The sequence below is a fragment of the Polypterus senegalus genome, chromosome 13 (genome assembly GCF_016835505.1).
Source record: "Polypterus senegalus isolate Bchr_013 chromosome 13, ASM1683550v1, whole genome shotgun sequence".
NCBI classification, from domain to species: domain Eukaryota; kingdom Metazoa; phylum Chordata; class Cladistia; order Polypteriformes; family Polypteridae; genus Polypterus; species Polypterus senegalus.
The window spans coordinates 97811177-97828350 of NC_053166.1; the positions used below are offsets into that span (position 1 = coordinate 97811177).

General features: G+C 40.6%; 1 protein-coding gene across 1 annotated transcript in view; it reads right to left on the reverse strand.

Annotated features, from left to right (window-relative positions):
• Positions 1-310: 310 nt before the first annotated feature.
• LOC120543327 (ATP-binding cassette sub-family G member 4-like) overlaps positions 311-17174 on the reverse strand; it is a 27765-nt gene continuing 10901 nt past the window's right edge. The window contains exons 2-11 of the mRNA XM_039776364.1: positions 12911-13056; positions 12700-12823; positions 12451-12565; positions 12169-12329; positions 11983-12084; positions 8066-8234; positions 7884-7984; positions 7640-7798; positions 1165-1283; positions 311-1086 (exon numbers count right to left, since the gene is read on the reverse strand). Coding sequence (XP_039632298.1) covers positions 861-1086; positions 1165-1283; positions 7640-7798; positions 7884-7984; positions 8066-8234; positions 11983-12084; positions 12169-12329; positions 12451-12565; positions 12700-12823; positions 12911-13056 — 1422 coding nt within the window. The 3' untranslated portion in view covers positions 311-860. The remainder of the gene's footprint in view (positions 1087-1164; positions 1284-7639; positions 7799-7883; positions 7985-8065; positions 8235-11982; positions 12085-12168; positions 12330-12450; positions 12566-12699; positions 12824-12910; positions 13057-17174) is intronic.

The window sequence follows — 17174 nt, forward strand, 5'->3', positions numbered from 1 at the left end:
CATTCCTTGACAGTTTGGTCTTGAACTCACGTCTGAAAAGATGTCTCTGTGTTTATTGCGTGCTTTTCTTTTTGTTTTACAATTCAATTGATGGGGTGACTAGGCTGGTGACCCCAACTCTTTTCTTGCCACCTCTTTTTCTTTTACACTAATTTTACTGTTTTAGAAGCATTCCAAAACAAACAGAAAAAAAAGGATTCTTTTTCTCCACTTTTACTCTTTTTAAATAAGTATCCATCGCAAACACATCCATTACTGAAGACACGTAACTCATGGATCATTTTAAAGGGCAGGAAAAAAATGGCTGGGAAAGAAATTACAGCGCCAATTCTGCACACGAAAAAAAAAAAAGCATGATAAAAAAGTGGAATGTGGTGACATCTTAAAATGTTGAAACACCCGGTCACTCAGTAAATAGTAGTCTGTGCATCAAATTGTTTGCTAATTGAATCAGGACACTCAAGCCGGGGCAGATGCTGCTGTGACAGTCAGTCAACTCTGAGAGAAGAAATGATTTTAGTTTTTAGCAGGTAATATGGCATTTTAATGGCAAAACACTGTACTTTAATTATAATAATGAGGAAATAATTGATTTTGCAGTATTGTTTGATCTCGCCGGTGGGTCCAAAACAATGGGGCTGAGTTTAAAGGGTTAATTTTGCCTCTGTAATAACAAATATTTGCAATAAACTTTCCTAAAATAGCAAAAGTCGACAGACTCATGGCTCCATTTGCAGCCGGCAACAGATCATTCGAGATGGATCCAGCTGCAGACCTCCACAGCTTTGAAATTCAGTAGCTCCACTAACCATTCTTCTGCTCCAGCGGACTTCATTTTGCTTTTATTTTTCTTTCTTACTCTACCTTTGTGATTTGAGCCTGTGACGCAGCGCAAAAAACGTTGCCAGCCGCAAGAAGAGGAAGATGAGGACTAATGCAATGATGTCTAGGTACAATTCAGCATCTTCCATGTCCAGCCCTTTCAGAATTGTCTCAGGCTTCTCTCGTAGGCAGGGGTCCATAGCACAATCCAAGTTAGGCCGACCCATCCCATAGACGGACACTATGGCTCCTTCAAAGCTGTACCTGGGAGAGCAAACAGAATCAGAGGCCATCCTTTGACTCTTAAGATCACTGCCACTAAATGCTCCGCACTCCACTCACCTCATGTAGGACACATACGTAGCCCACCGCAGGTATACAGGGATTGTGTTATAAGAGACAAAGAAGCCGCTGAAGATGGACGCTTCAATGGCTATGCTAGGAGCTATAATGACGGCGACCTGGGAGAAAGAAGAAAGACCATCGAATGTCAACTGAGCTTACTGCCTCCACTAACACATCACTCTGAGCTAAATTGACTTAAGTGTTCAGTAAGTGACAGAAAATGCTGCTTTGTTGGAAGGGGAAGATAGATAGATGTGAAAGGCACTATATAATAGATAGATAGATAGATAGATAGATAGATAGATAGATAGATAGATAGATAGATAGATAGATAGATAGATAGATATGAAAGGCACTACATGATAGATAGATATGATACTATCTATCTATCCATTTATCAATCTATCATATAGTGCCTTTAATATCTATCTATTATATAGTGCCTTTCATATCTATCTATCTATCATATAGTGCCTTTCATATCTATCTACCTTATAGTGCCTTTCACATTTATCTATGCATCTATCAATATATATTATATAGTGTCTTTCATATCTATCGGTTCACCGGTATGACACCTGTAGCCAAAGGTTTGAAGTGTGATCTGTGAGGTTTATTTCATACACATTATTTTATTTAAAATGGGGAACTGAGGCCATAAATAAAAATATGTATGTAACTTGACAGGGCGATGGGAAAAGATGACTGGAGACAACTCAGGCAGGCTATTAAAACATGCTGATGTGCTTGCTCCCTGTTTGGTGATGGTCCATAGATATGGACAGGGGGTCACTGTCTGCTGTCTACAGTGTCCCTGTGAATGAATCCCATGTTTGGCAAGATCATGTTCTTATTTTGTACACAAAGACCATAAGAAAAAGTCTAAAGCTCTGGCAAATGCACTTAACAGTAGAGCTCACCTACGGACAGATGGAAGACATCGCTCCTATGTGTACCGAGGAAACCTGCCTCCTGCACTTTCTCAAAGTGGCCTGAGCTGACTGCAAGAACCCCAGAACTGCCTCACGCTTTCACCAGTAGCTGTCCTGTGAAAATTCCTGTTACTGTGGGTGTGCAGCCGATATTAAAAGACACTAAGTGTGTTCTTTCTTTAGTGTTTTTCATTCTTGATCTTAAAATTACTGCCATATCAATAGGGAATGATATAATATTTTATTTTATAATACAATTAGTATATGTATATATATATATATACACACACACACACTAGGGGGTTTGTTTTACAGGATATACAAATTCAAGAGATTGTTATTTTCATGGGAATTGTTACATATGCATTATTTTCACTTTTATTTTTACTTGTCCTTTATTTCCGGCCCCGCTGTGGTTAAATCTCTGTCTCACAGGACGTAACGCTGCGTGCATTGTGAAGGGGTGGCAGCAGAACTCATGCTAAGGAGATGCCGTTTGTTCAGCTGCTGTCTTTCTGCTGCTGGCGAGCTGCGTGTTCTGCTTGTCGCACTGCACATCAATCATTTCAAAGCCTGTACAGCAGCTGTCCTTTTGCCACTTCATGTCTCTGCTGCTCGCGTTGTGAAGGGGTGGTGGGTGGGGGGTAGATGAATGCACACTGAGGAGATGCGCTTGGATCATATGCTGGCTTGCTGCTGCTGGTGACATGCGTGTTCTGCTTGTCGCTTGTCGAGATGGGATCACATGATGTCTGTCTGCCAAAAGCATTCCAACAACTGTGAGGTTAGATGTCCGTGAACTTGTTTTAAATGTCTTACTGCCTTGTCTCGCGGGACGTCAAATTGTCTTCCGAGAAGATCACGTCTTGTCTCCCTAGTCTCTCTCCCAAGATTTTTTTTTATAATAGATATATCAAAATAAACCATTTTCTGAAGATATTTAACTGGAGAAGAAAAACTCCGAGGTTCACATTTGCCTAAGTATTTAGATGTCTGTGCTTCATAAGCTCCAGATTTATACAAATGACAAATCAATCACAAACGACACAAACCTGACAGTCATAATTAAATATAATTAGGTAAAACTCTCTCTCTGGATATAAAAAGGCCCCTTTGTAAGGGTCATAGTCTTTGTTGGACAATCACTGCAGAAATGAAGCCAAAGGAGCATTCTGCTGATGGTAGAAATAAAGTCGTTGAAATGCACAAGGCAGGTTTAGAGTTTTAATGTCCCACTAAGCCCTGCTGGATCCCTCATCAAAAAGTGGAAGGTTCATCACAGCCCCCTTAGACTCTTACTACAGCAGGCTGTCCCACCAAACTAAACATCAGAACAAGATGTCGACTGAGAGAGGCGAATAAAAATCCACTCTCAGAAATCTGCAATGCTCTTTGGCTGAAACTGGAGTGAAGGTGCAGGGCTCCACAATTCCAAGAGCTCTCCATCAAACAGGTCTCTAAGGAATGTTAGCAAGAAAGAAGCCATTCCTTAAACAAAGATCCACATAAAAGCATGTAGGGCATTTGCTACAAAGCATGAGAAAGACCAGTTAAGATGGGGGAGAAGGTTTTATGGTCAGATGAGACCAAAACAGAACATGTTGGTCACACTTCAAAGATGTACATCTGGCGTAAAACTAACTCTGAAACTTCATAAAGAACAACAAGGTCAAAACATTTTTAATTCAGCCAACCTCTGTTACACCAGTACTTTTCTTAACTACAAATACAAACATTTTTTTAACATTATAACCTGAGCACACAGGCTTCCAACATCTTAAACATATTCACCAAATTATATCAGGTCAGGTAAACAACCCTTAATTATAAGTAACACTGTCCAGGTGGTCATCAAAGCCACAGTATCCAGGATTTAAACTTCTGACAATGAATATTCACATCACTGTCCATCAGGCCAACACGTTTCGGGACTCAACCCATTCATCGGGGCCAGACAAACTGGAAACTCAAGACACTACATAAATACATACTCAGAAAGGAGTATTCACAAAAATAACTACAAAAACTACAAGATTTTCAAACTCTTCTCAGGTAAGGCATCTACAATTTATAAATTGTAAAAAAAATAAAAACAATATAAACTATTATATCCTTCCCTATCGGTACAGCAGTGTTTCTAAGATGAATAAAGGAAAATAAACACCAAAGAAAGAACACACTTAGCTTCTTTTAATATCAGCTGCACACTCACAGTAACAGAATTTTGAAAGGACAGCTACTGGTGAAAATGTGTGGCAGTCGACTCAGGCCACTTTGAGAAAGTGTAGGATGCAAGTTTAATAGACAGACATTTGGACATCAACCCAATATATGCAGGCTTAAAAAGAAGGACACCTAAATAATAACAAAGACTTTACGACCAGCCGACCAGCACCTTCCAAACCCCACCTCTTTGATCCCACCCCCGACACTTCGGCCCCCTCATATTGCCTTTGATTCCTTTATGTCTTATCATTTTCCTCTGATGATGAAACTTGGTAGGTTGTCTAAAGCTTAGGAATAAAAAAATCATTTTAAGATACATGATTCATTTTGTCCCTTTGTGGATTACTAGCTACAAATATATATATTGAATTTCCCCTTGGGATTAATAAAGTATCTATCTATCTGTCTATCTATCTATCTGTATATACAGTATATATATATATATATATATATATATATATATATATATATATATATATATATATATATATATATATATATATATATATATATATATATATATATATATATATATATATATATATATATATATATATATATATATATATATATATACACACACACACTAGGGGGCTTCGATCACCAACCCCCTCTGCCGGTCGCGTATGTGGATTTCACTTTCACCAAACAACAAATCTTTTAATTCTCGCAGATACGCATCTTCATTGGGAAGACAAACTACTTTTCCCTTATGGCAACATGAATTAGACGATCTACAAGTCTCCGACTTAAAGTTTAAATGTGAACAATATATTCGATCTCTTTTCACTGTTCTGTTATTTCACTGAATAATAATTTCCGTTTGTTAGTGCTAATGCAATCTTTATTATCATTTCTTGAGACTTTCGAATTTTAGTACTTCCATTATCTTTAACCTGCTCTGCATGTGTATCCCACCAGCATTTTTGACTTTACGACGTTCTACTTTATCATCTACTCTCTGTCTTTTATTTCCGGCTCTGGGTGTGGTTAAATCTCTTGGCACAAAGTCTTCTCCCACGTGACATGAAAGTATCTCTCTGAAAAAGTCATGTCTCATCCCAGGATTTTTTTATAATATATATTTATACACACACACCAGCAACTTTATTAGGTATATATTGCTAGTATCCAGTTGGACTCCCTTTTGCCTTCAGAACTGCCATAATTCTTTGTAGTATTGATTCAACAAGGTACTGGAAACATTCCATCCATCCATCCATTTTCTAACCCGCTGAATCCGAATACAGGGTCACGGGGGTCTACTGGAGCCAATCCCAGCCAACACAGGGCACAAGGCAGGAAACAAACCACAGACAGGGTGCCAACCCACTGCAGGACACACACAAACACACCCACACACCAAGCACACACTAGGGCCAACTTAGAATCGCCAATCCACCTAACCTGCATGTCTTTGGAGGAAATCCACGCAGACACGGGGAGAACATGCAAACTCCACGCAGGGAGGACCCGGGAAGCGAACCCGGGTCTCCTAACTGCGAGGCACCAACGTGCCGCCCACTGGAAACATTCCTCTGGTCCAAATTGACAAACTGCAGATTTGTCAGCTGAACATTCATGATATGAATCTCCCATTGGAGATCTCTATTGGATTGAGATCTGTGCATTATCCTGCTATAAGCAGCCATCAGAAGATGGGTACACTGTGGTCATAAAGGATGGACATGGTCAACAACACTACTCAGGTAGGCTGTGGCATTTAAATGATGCTCAATATGTACTAAGGGGCTCAAAGGGTGCCATGAAAATAACAATCAGACCATTACACCACCACCAGCAGCCTGAACTGTTGATACAAGGTAGGATGGATCCATGCTTTCATGTTGTTGAGACCAAATTCTGATCCCACAATCCGAATGTTGCAGCAGAAATTGAGATTCATCAGACAATGCAACATTTTTCCAGTATTCTGTTGCTCAATTTTGGTGAGCCCGTGTGAACTGTAGCCTCAGTTGCCTGTACTAAAATGACAGGAGTGGCACCCGGTGTGGTCTCCTGCTTCTGTAGCCCACCTGCTTCAAGGTTGTGTGGTCAAAGATGCTCTTCAGCATACCTCGGTTGTAATGAGTGCTTATTTGAGTTACTGCACCTTTTTATCAGCTTGAACCAGTCTGGCCATTCTCCTCTGACCTCTGGCACCAACATGGCATTTTCACCCAGAGAACTGCCACTCACTGGATATTTTCCCTTTTTGGACCACTCTCTGTAAACCCTAAAGATGGTTGTGTGTGAAAATACCAGTTTCTGAAATACTCAGACCAGCCTGTCTGGCACAAAAACCCTGCCACGTTCAAAGTCACTTTAGTCACCTTTCTGCCTCATTCTGATGCTCACTTTCAACTTCAGCAGGTCGTCCTGACAATGTCTACATGCTGAAATGCATTGTGTTGCTGCCATGTGATTGGCTGATTAAATATTTGCGTTAGCAAGCAGTTGAACAAGTGTACCTAATAAAGTGGCTGGTGAATATATTATATATATATACTAGGGGGCTTTGCCCCCTGCTCGCTTTGCTCAAATGCCACCTCAAACTGTGCTATGCACTGTTGTGAAGAGAGGGGCTGAACGCACCTAAGTAGACACGGTCGCTCCTCCGAAACCACCTTGAAAACAGTAATACAATAATACAATCGGAAACAAATACAGTTTTTTATTTTTTACCTGATCACCAGGTTTTACCATGATCAGCTGCTGGCTTGCTGCTGCTGTTGCCGTGCCGCATGCTCTCCATCTCATGCAGCACTTTGAAAATTTAAAAGCCTGTACAGCAGTTGTCCTTTTGTCTCACTGCCTTGTCTCTCATCTCCCCCAGGCATCCTCAAACACTATTCAATCTCTTTTAGCTGTTCCGTTATTTCACCGAGTAATGTTTTCAGTTTGTTTGCGCTAATGCAATCTTTACTATCCTTTTTTTGAGGCTTTCGTATTTTCCTACTTCTATTATCTCTAACCTGCAGCTCTGCATGTGTATCGCGCCAATGTTTTTGAATTCTTTTACGACATTCTTCTTTGTCATCTACTCTTTGTCTGGACACTGTTTATTTACGGACGTTAATAAAAGCACTTGCCACTTTTGCACTAACCCCTTGCTGACAGTGTGTGTCCTCATTTACCCAGCTCATCACACTTCATGACTATTGATGGTTCAGGAGTCTCCTGGAAGCAATGAGGTAGCATGGAGGTGACCCAGACCATCACATGTTATATGAAGTTTATCAAATCCAATCAAATTTTGGCAGGATGAGGTCAGTAATAACATTTGTGTAAAGCTTACATGAAAAGGTACATACCAGCAAAGACTTGCACATGGCTCCAATGAGCTGACCCAGTGACTGGGCCATGAGTGCTGTGAGGGTTAACATAATAGTGAACAGGAAGAAGCGTTTGGCCTCAGGAGGCTGGCCGGTCATCCAGTAGACGATGCAGCAGTAGATGATTGGGCAGATGATCTATGAAAAACAAAACATCATGAATTACCTTCAGAACACAGGATACGGTCTGCTCATGGGGATATTCTACTGGGTAGCAGTTCACCTGGATGGGCATATCTGACATGGTCTTGGCTAGGTAGTAGGCCTTGAGGCTGTACCAGTAGTTCAGGTATTCTCTTGTCAAAGCAGACATCTCCATAGGAACTGAGAAAGCAAAAGCAAAGATCAGCCACTTGTGTTTCTGCATTATCGGGGCCTTCTCCCCGTTTCATATGATTTTCTTACATGTGAGGACTGTAGGGGCTTGTGCAGTAAACACGATGAAAAGCACAGAGAGGAAGATGAAGCCCAGATTATAAGAGACCTTCTGTGCGTTATTTCCAATGTTTAGGTACACCAATCCAAACAGGAGGCCAATCACAATGTGAAACACAAACCTCACAAGAGTCAGCATCTGGGCAAGAGACAGAAATAAGACCACGTCAGAAATCAAACTAAAGAGAGCCGATGTGTAGAAGAGCTAAAAAGACAAACAAATCAGAGTTTGAAAAGGGAAGATTCTGCAAATTAAAGGGAAAAGAATGGACTGGACAAAGATACAGGGACGAGGTGAGCCCTGTTAATACTTACCGTACCTCCTGAAGCCGGCGTGCAGACCACAATGTAGAGCACATACTCCATCAGTGAACAAAATGCATTTACACTTGTGGCGGCTCATTCAATCAGCATGTCAATATTCGGCTAATCACTAGGTGACAATGTTTGGTCAATGTCACAGCAGAGAAACTGAGAGTCTGCTGACAGAAGGAGAACTGTGCCCGTGTCAGTGCATTAACATAATGCACTGAAGGCAGGGTGAGTATAATATTCTCATTGAGTGGGGTGACATACCTGATGAACAGATGCACTACAGATATTTTGCACTTCTTGTGTTATATTCAGCCATTCCTTCATGATTCTGGTTCCTGCATAACCAGCCTGTCTTCAAAATTCACTATTTTGGAAACATGGTGCTGTTTATACATCTGCGTTGTCCTAGACAGCACGCACAGGCTGGTGTCCCTGCCAGGATTGGTTCCAGTCCATTGCCTGGCCAGGAGGCCGGGGAAGAAAAAGCAGGACAGTGGGAAAAGCATCTCTCACTCAGTATCTCAGAAAAGGAGTGGAAGGTAGCAATGCAGAGAATTCATACGAGCTCCATATGTGCAAAGCATACAATTATTCAACTTAAAATTATATATCAAGCACATCTGTCTCGCTTAAAATTGTCCAAAATGTTTCCAGAGCGAGATCTAACCTGGATGTTATGGGTCTGCACCAAATTAACATCATTCTGAACCAAAATTTGTAAATGCCTATCAGACAGCCTTGGTTTCACAATTCCTCCTAATCCGCTAACAGCTGTGTTTGGTGGGCTCACTGAGGGGCTTAAAGTGGAGAAGGACAAACAAACTGTGACTGCCTTTACTATATTATTGGCACGTAAGCTTACCTTGCTCAACTGGAAAAATCCTAACTCACCTCTTTTAAGTCAGTGGGTATCTGATGTTCTTTACTATTTGAAATTGAAAAAAATCAAATTCTCACTAAGGCTCTGTGTAGAACGTTTTCAAAACCTGGCAGGATCTAATCAATAACATTTTAGAATAAGCTTTTAACGCACTGAGGAAGCAGATTATCTCCCCTTTTCTTTTTCTTCTCCATTTATGTTTATTAACTTATTAATTAATCTATTTCCTTATTTTTACTAGCTCCAAGTTTTACTCTGCTGGCCATGCTCTCTTTCTTAGGGGTGGAGGGTGATTTGTTTTCAATCCTATTTTTATAAAAATTGATCTATTTGAAGGTGGCACAGTGGCACAGTGGGTAGTGCTGCTGCCTTTAAATAAGGAGACCTGGGTTTGCTTCCCGGGTCCTCCCTGCGTGGAGTTTGCATGTTCATGTGTCTGCATGGGTTTCCTCCCAAAGACATGCAGGTTAGGTGCACTGATAATTCTAAATTGTCTCTAGTTTGTGCGCGTGTGTGTGTGCACCCTGCACTGGGCTGGCGCCCTGCCCTGGGTTTGTTTCCTGCCTTGCACCCTGTGCTGCCTGGGATTGGCTCCAGCAGACCCCCATGACCCTGTAGTTAGGATATAGCCGGTTGGATAATGGATGGATCTATTTGAAAGATAAAAAAAGAATAAAGCAAGAATCAAGGCCGGATTAAGACCTTTAGGGTCCCTTAAGTACTTAAAAGATGTTGGTGCCCCCATATATGAGCTGTACTCACCCTCAGCGGACGACTGACCGGGACAACTGATATGACCAAGACAAGAACGACTATGTGAGTCTCGGTGGACTGTGAGGCAGCTATCAGATTCTAATTCTGTTGTATTCCCAAGATTTCTGAGTACTGTGTGCAGTTTTGTTCTTCAGTCCACAAAAAGGACATAGCAGTGCAAGAAAAGGTCCAGAGAAGAGCGACTAGGCTGATTGAGGGGCTACAGGGAATGAATTATGAGGAAAGACTAAAAGAGCTGAGTCTTTACAGTTTAAACAAAAGAAGATTAAGAGGAGACCTGATTGAAGTGTTTAAAATTATGAAGGGAATTAGTCCAGTGGATTTAGACTGTTATTTTAAAATGAGTTCATCAAGAACACGAGGACACAGTTGGAAACTTGTTAAGGGTAAATTTCACACAAATATTAGGAAGTTTTTCTTTACACAAAGAACGATAGACACTTGGAATAAGAGACAAAGTAGTGTGGTAGACAGTAAGACGTTAGGGACTTTCAAAACTCGACTTGATGTTTTCTTGGAGGAAACCAGTGGATAGGACTGGTGAGCTTTGTTGGGCTGAATGGCCTGTTCTCGTCTAGAGTGTTCTAATGTTCTAAAGTTCAAAAAACATATGGACAGTTGTTTGTTGCAAAGATACAGTAAATATATATCATTAACCTCTATTTTTACAATTATCATTTTCATTGTTGTATATACAACACACAATTTGCAATGTAGAATCCTGCACCATTTGCAGTTTTGCACCATACGGTCCATGGTAAATCGAGAAAATTACTGTGGTGTCCCCCTTCCCTTGATGCCCTAAGCAGGTGCTTATTTTGTTTAAAGGATAATACACCCCTGGCGGGAAGAAAGGAAGGAAAATCCTTAGCAGACATACTTATGCTGGCATCCCTGTTGGAGGGCCATGATAATGGTAGATTTGGGGTGTGATTCTGCTCTAATGTACACTAAATGGCAGCATCCCTGGGTTAGGATTCCCTCACAGACACCCACAAGGCATGCTGGGACCTGTAATCCTGTAGGGCAGCCCTGTTACATTCTGTGGGGCTGTCAGGGGTAGCTGCTGGGATTTGCAATCCCTTCTTTCAGAGAATTCTGAGACCGGAAGTACTTTCAGCAGGGTATACCCTAGCACCATAAGTGCTCTGGGGTCACTCGACTCAATCCAGGAAAGTTGGAATCGGGTGCGGAGGACGTACAAATCTCACCTGGGAGGTGTGGAGGGGGAAATTAGACAATAGAAAAAAGTATATTGTTCTTGTGCATACTTTGAGAAATCTATTGCAGTTATTTAATAATAAAATAAATTATTATTTCAACCCAGAACTTGTGCCTGGGGTTTAGGAGTGTAGTGGTCCACAGCATGTAGTTAAGGCTCCTAGTTTACACTTGAGTCGTCTTCTAAACCCAGTTCAGTCAACGAACGAACTGGTGAGAATTTTTCCACATTTTATGAGCAAAAAAAAAAAAAACCTATTAGAAGGAAACATAATAGAAGCCCTCCAAAACAAATTCTGGCGAACCTTCGGTGAGCTCCCTTTTAGAGAAATACATTAATTCCCTGAAGTAGGTTGACCCAAACTCTATAGATTACATTTCTCAACTTAAACCTTCCACTTGTATCCTTGACCCAATCCCAATAGAATATTTTAAAGTGGTCTCAGACATGCTCATTGGTAGTGTACTTGACATAGTGAACAAATTCATTAGGTGCAGGGGTCTTCCCAGATTGTCTAAAGATTGAATAAATTAAACTCCTGCTCAAGAAAAAAAATCTTGACTTCTCTGTGCTTGACAACTTTAGGATGAGTGCTAAGAGAATGGAGACAGGCTGGCAGTCAGAAAATGCAACATAGACAGGTAGACACGAAGGGGATAAGAGAAACGTTAGGGACGTCCAATATGGGTGTCTTACCGGATCTCTGTAGTCAGAGATGAAGGACCTCTTGAACAGGATACAGAACTGGGTGAGGGTGCTGGCAACATACATATTATTCTCCATGGGGTCCAAATCCTGCTGTGACACAACCAGAAAGACAATTAGCATCACTTCACAGTGCTTGGACCACAACGAGCCTATAACTATTGTTTACATGCATACTGTGGGGGTGCTCTCAATCGGATATTGACTGTGATGGGGGGAGACGGACTCTTTTCTGCTGCTAATGCTTTTCTGCTGCTCTGTGGTGCTCATGCCATTCTTCACAGCATTGACAAGGGTAGGGGTCATATCACCATATATTCCTGATGCCACTTTAATAACTAGAAGACATAACGGAAACAGAAAAAGAAGACATTGAGAATATTAAATAGAACGTCTCAGTGATCTGACTGGCAAGTTAGACATAGCTGTGCCAATCCGGGGTCTGCGCAAGATACCTACTGAAGTCAGCCGGGTTGTGGTGTGCAGGGCAGTGCAGACCAAAGCTCATGAGGAATGTGGGGAGGTAGGGTACGGTGCCATCGTAGATACACTGGCCTTGACATAGGATGTATACCTGCAGAAAGACATAAATTGAGGAAACTTCAGACTGTAAGGGTAGCTGTGTTCAGGAGCAGAACAAACGTGCCCTGTGGCCGAGAGTCAAATGCAGCATACAGAATGGCCTCTGGAGGCAGCAGAGAGACTCACCTTGTCAAACATCTCAAAGATCTCAGCACTTGGTTGGTGAATGGTACAGATGATTGTGCGCCCACCCTGCGCCAAAGACTTCAAGAGGGAAACCACTTGGAAACAACAATTACTATCAAGACCACTGGAGGGATAATGGGAGAAGGGATAACATGTTACACCAAGGTGTTGAGGAGGCGACAAAAGTGAACGCTTCCAAATCAGCAAATACCTCGTTGGCTCATCCAAAAACATAACTGGGGGGTTCCTTATGTACTCCATTGCAACTGCAAGACGCTTCCTCTGTCCCCCAGAAAGGTACAAGGTGCGAGTGTGCGTGCACTCCATTAGATCGAGGGTGATAAGGATCTCATTCACCTGCAGGCAAGCGGAAACAACAAAAGCACAATCATCTGGAGTGAAACATTGAAGTCCAACTCAGGAAACGGGAATGTTTGTGTGTTTCTCTGCTGTTTGGTGAGGTCTGACTTAATTATGGGTTTGTATGCACAAAAATCGGTAGTGCGCTCCGCTCGACTTTGTCAAATACGGAGATAGATGAAGAGGTCATCATAAGCACTTCCAGTCGTGCAATATTTCTCAAATATCATATCTCTTTGTTTCTCATCATAACTAATTGATAACATCGATACACAGTCAATTATCTCTATTTATGATCAAACTTTATATTTAAAATATTTTCACACTTACAGAGGTCGGAAACGGTGGTGGAATTTGTTCATTAATTGTATATGCATTACCTCGATTACATGGAAAGTAAAAAGAGTTATAGTCACCTAAAAACATAGAAAAAGTGTTAGTATTATATAATACTTGTTGCAATAAATTGCTATCGGTAAAATTGCATTTAATTCAGTGGTTCTCAACCTGTGGGGCGGGCCCCCCTAGGGGGGCGCGAAGTAACAAAAAGGGGGGCGCGGAGATGTGAAAAAAAGAAAACAAGAATCAAAAATATGAAAAAACATCTGTTGAAACCAAAACAAATTCACTTAAACTACATTCTGATACTAGAACAATAAATATAGAGTAAGATAAATGTCGATAAAAGTTAAGTAGGTATAATAAAATATATATCTACGTTTCAAAAAAATGTTAGGGCGGGGCGCGATTAAAACTGTTATGAAAACTCGGGTCGCAAATACTTAAAGGTTGAGAAACGCTGATTTAATTGTAATAATGATGGCGGAAATAAATAAAAATATAAATTTTATTACCAGGAGCACGACGGGGACATAGCAGCTTATTGTTCCCATTACATATTTATATTTACATGGCATGTTCAATGATTACACATTATTGTTAAACTAATGATAGTAATAGATATTGAAAGAATACGTGTTGTATTGAATAGTTTTTAATATCGTGTACACATTCATACTTCCATGATACAAAAAATTCAGATGGTTGTTTAAAAAAAATACTACTTCCGGTTGAGTAATTTTTCTCAAATTTCATATCTGTTTGTTTTTTATCATTATAAATATCGATACAAAATTTGAATCCATCCATCTATCCATTATCCAACCCGCTGTATCCTAACTACAGGGTCACGGGGGTCTGCTGGAGCCAATCCCGCTATCTGTAAATTATAAGCATAGTTTACTTGAAAATTTGCGAAAGTATTCAGTTAAAATAGCACTTCCGGTTGCGTGATTTTTCTCAAATTTCATATCAACTTATTTCTCGCCATTTCTAATATCCACACAACATTCAAATAATATATATCTTTATTTATAGCCATAGTTTACCTGAAAAAATCCGAAATGTGTGCAGGTAAAGTATCACTTCCGATTACTGGAAATGGCCCAAAAGTTGATAGGATTCCTTATTTTTTGATATAAAGCAGGTGTACAAAATCTCATTGACCAGCTCAGAGCGTTTTCGAGTTATCGTGTTGACACACAAACTCAGGAAGGTCTAAAACGTGAAGATTCATCAAAATCTCGAGGTCAAATTTTTTCACGATTCCTATACTTTCTCCATACTTTGTATACATGAAAGTAAAAAGAATTAAAGATGTGTGTCAGAACATGTAAATATTAGAAACATTGTGACGTGAACAGACCATTCAGCCCAACAATCTCAGCCATCCTATGAATCTACTAGTGTGGAGTGAGTTACAGATGTTAAGTATATTATAACATGTCCAGAGTAAAACACTCCAATTGTATCCCACTCTATAGCAGTGAGACAATGTGTGATTGTGCGAGGGTATGCAGGCTCCATTAGATTGTGAGATTTTGACGTTTGTGTGTAATAATATCTTCATTTTGTTTGTTTACACAATGCCAAATTACTTTCCAACATGTCATCATGATGATCACCACCACAAGATGTGACTTTGTAAATATGGCGATGATCGTGCACTGCCTCATCCCTTGGTGGATATGACAACTTTCCAACAGACTTACCAAGCCCTAGCAGTAGGATTCACTATTTTGGTGTTGACTTTAACCTAAAAAATCCCCCCCAAGTGTCTCCTCAAGTGTTTGTGAAAGAAAATGTAACTGCTTGCAAGCTACTGAGGGTTAAAAGCTGACAAAGCTGTTTTGGGTATTCATACAGGCATCTGTCATAAGACAGGTTACAGTAAGCTGACCTTGGACAACTTCCTATTTAGGAACGCACCTGTTAGATAAAGGAAAGATGACCTTTCCTTCTTTAGTACCCCTCTGACACATACACAAAACAGAAACGGTGGGCCGATTTGCGCAATATAAGATGAAATACTTTGGTAAACAATTTTACGCTTTTTTATAAGTAAGGGGAAAGGGGAGGGAGAAAATATAAAAAGCCGAGTGAAAAGCGAAACTTCGCTCTTCTGCCTTGCAATGCATGAATCCCTATGTGCTCACCAGTGCCTGAATAAGACTAATTGATTGAACAATTTCTGTCTTCCTCAGGGGTTACTTCCACAAGTTTCATCAGAGATTTAGCAAAGTCACAAAAAGGGCTCCGATTTTCCAAGTTGTGCCTTGACATTTTTATTTTTATACAAAATCAAACTATTTGCATTGTGTGCTCAGTAATATATGGTGAGATGTATGGGTAGTTGTTTGTGGTCTACTATGAGGACAAAATTGTACTTTATGAATAATCTTGTAGCACTGATTGTGCTTCTCCACCCCGTGCATCCACAGCAGGAGTGGGCAAGAAGCACAGATAAGGCAAAATAATTGCCAATGCAGTGGGAGCAGAACGAGAACGAGTTAGCTGAGGAGTGTGGAGAGATTCAGGGGGATAGCGGAGGCAGAATAGTGAGAGTGACAGCTGGAACAGCAAGTGAGGCCATACGCGCTTGTGGTTTTCCTGTTTTGATGATGTACCTTGGATGTTAACATCAGGCTAACGAGAGCGTAACCGCATTAGGGCTTGCATTGCATTAATAAAGTAAAGTGCTCCGGCATCCACCAAAAGCTTACCTGGGGTCCTGTGTGGTTCCTTCAAGGGTCCCTACAATATTATTAGTTGCTCTAATTTATATTGCTATGCTCCAATTAGATCACACTCATTCTAGTCAAGCAAAGTGGCATAGTTATTAAGACTTTGGAAGTCAAACCCTGAAGTGGTGTGGATAAAACCCACATCACCTGGGGCCTCATGCATAACGCAGTGCGTAGAATTCACACTCTAACATGGCGTACGGACAAAAGCCGAAATCTGCTTATGCACAAAAAAATCCAGATGCATAAATCTGTGCAAACACCAACTTCCACGTTCTTCTGCTACATAAATGCTGGTCAGCGTGAAATGCAACACACGTGCACGCGCCTGCTGTCCCACCCCGTCTCCTCCCAGAATTACGCCTCTTTGAATATGCAAATCAATATAAATAGCCCTTAAGCTCAGCGTTCTGTGAAAAGGCAATGGCAAAAGCACAGGGGGAAAATAGAAGAATTTCAGCGAATACCAATTTGAGGCAAAGAAAAACGTATTATTTGTTGGTTTAAACAGTGGTATAAACACCAAAAGGAAGTTGATTGAGTGACATAGCGTGTCGGAGAAACTCGAAAGCTCAAGTTCACAAAGTCGCACAGTGCCGGAAATAAAAAAGAAGTTGTCAGATATCAAAGTCGATGTGAAAAGGCAAGTCGTAGCCCACCGTCTGAGTGTCATATGAAAGCTTATTAGGGTACAGAGAAAAAAAGGCACACAGCGGGGAAAAAAAGCACGAAATGTCAACTTTAACCTCTAAATTTCCACTTTAATCACGTAGTTTATTTTGTCATTAAAGTAGAACATCATAAACTTCATCTTAAAATCGTTTAATTTACTAGTTTCTCAAATCCCATCGTAACTAAAGTAGCTTGTTAAATGCTTTGTTTTGTATTTGATCTTCTATGTGCTCTTTGTGTGTGAATCACTACGTGCTTCGGGGCTTTCTCTTCTTCCAACAGGACACAGAATCCATTACATTCATGATATTACAGCTCTCTGAATATTTAAAATACTGAGATGTATACTTGATATCATTT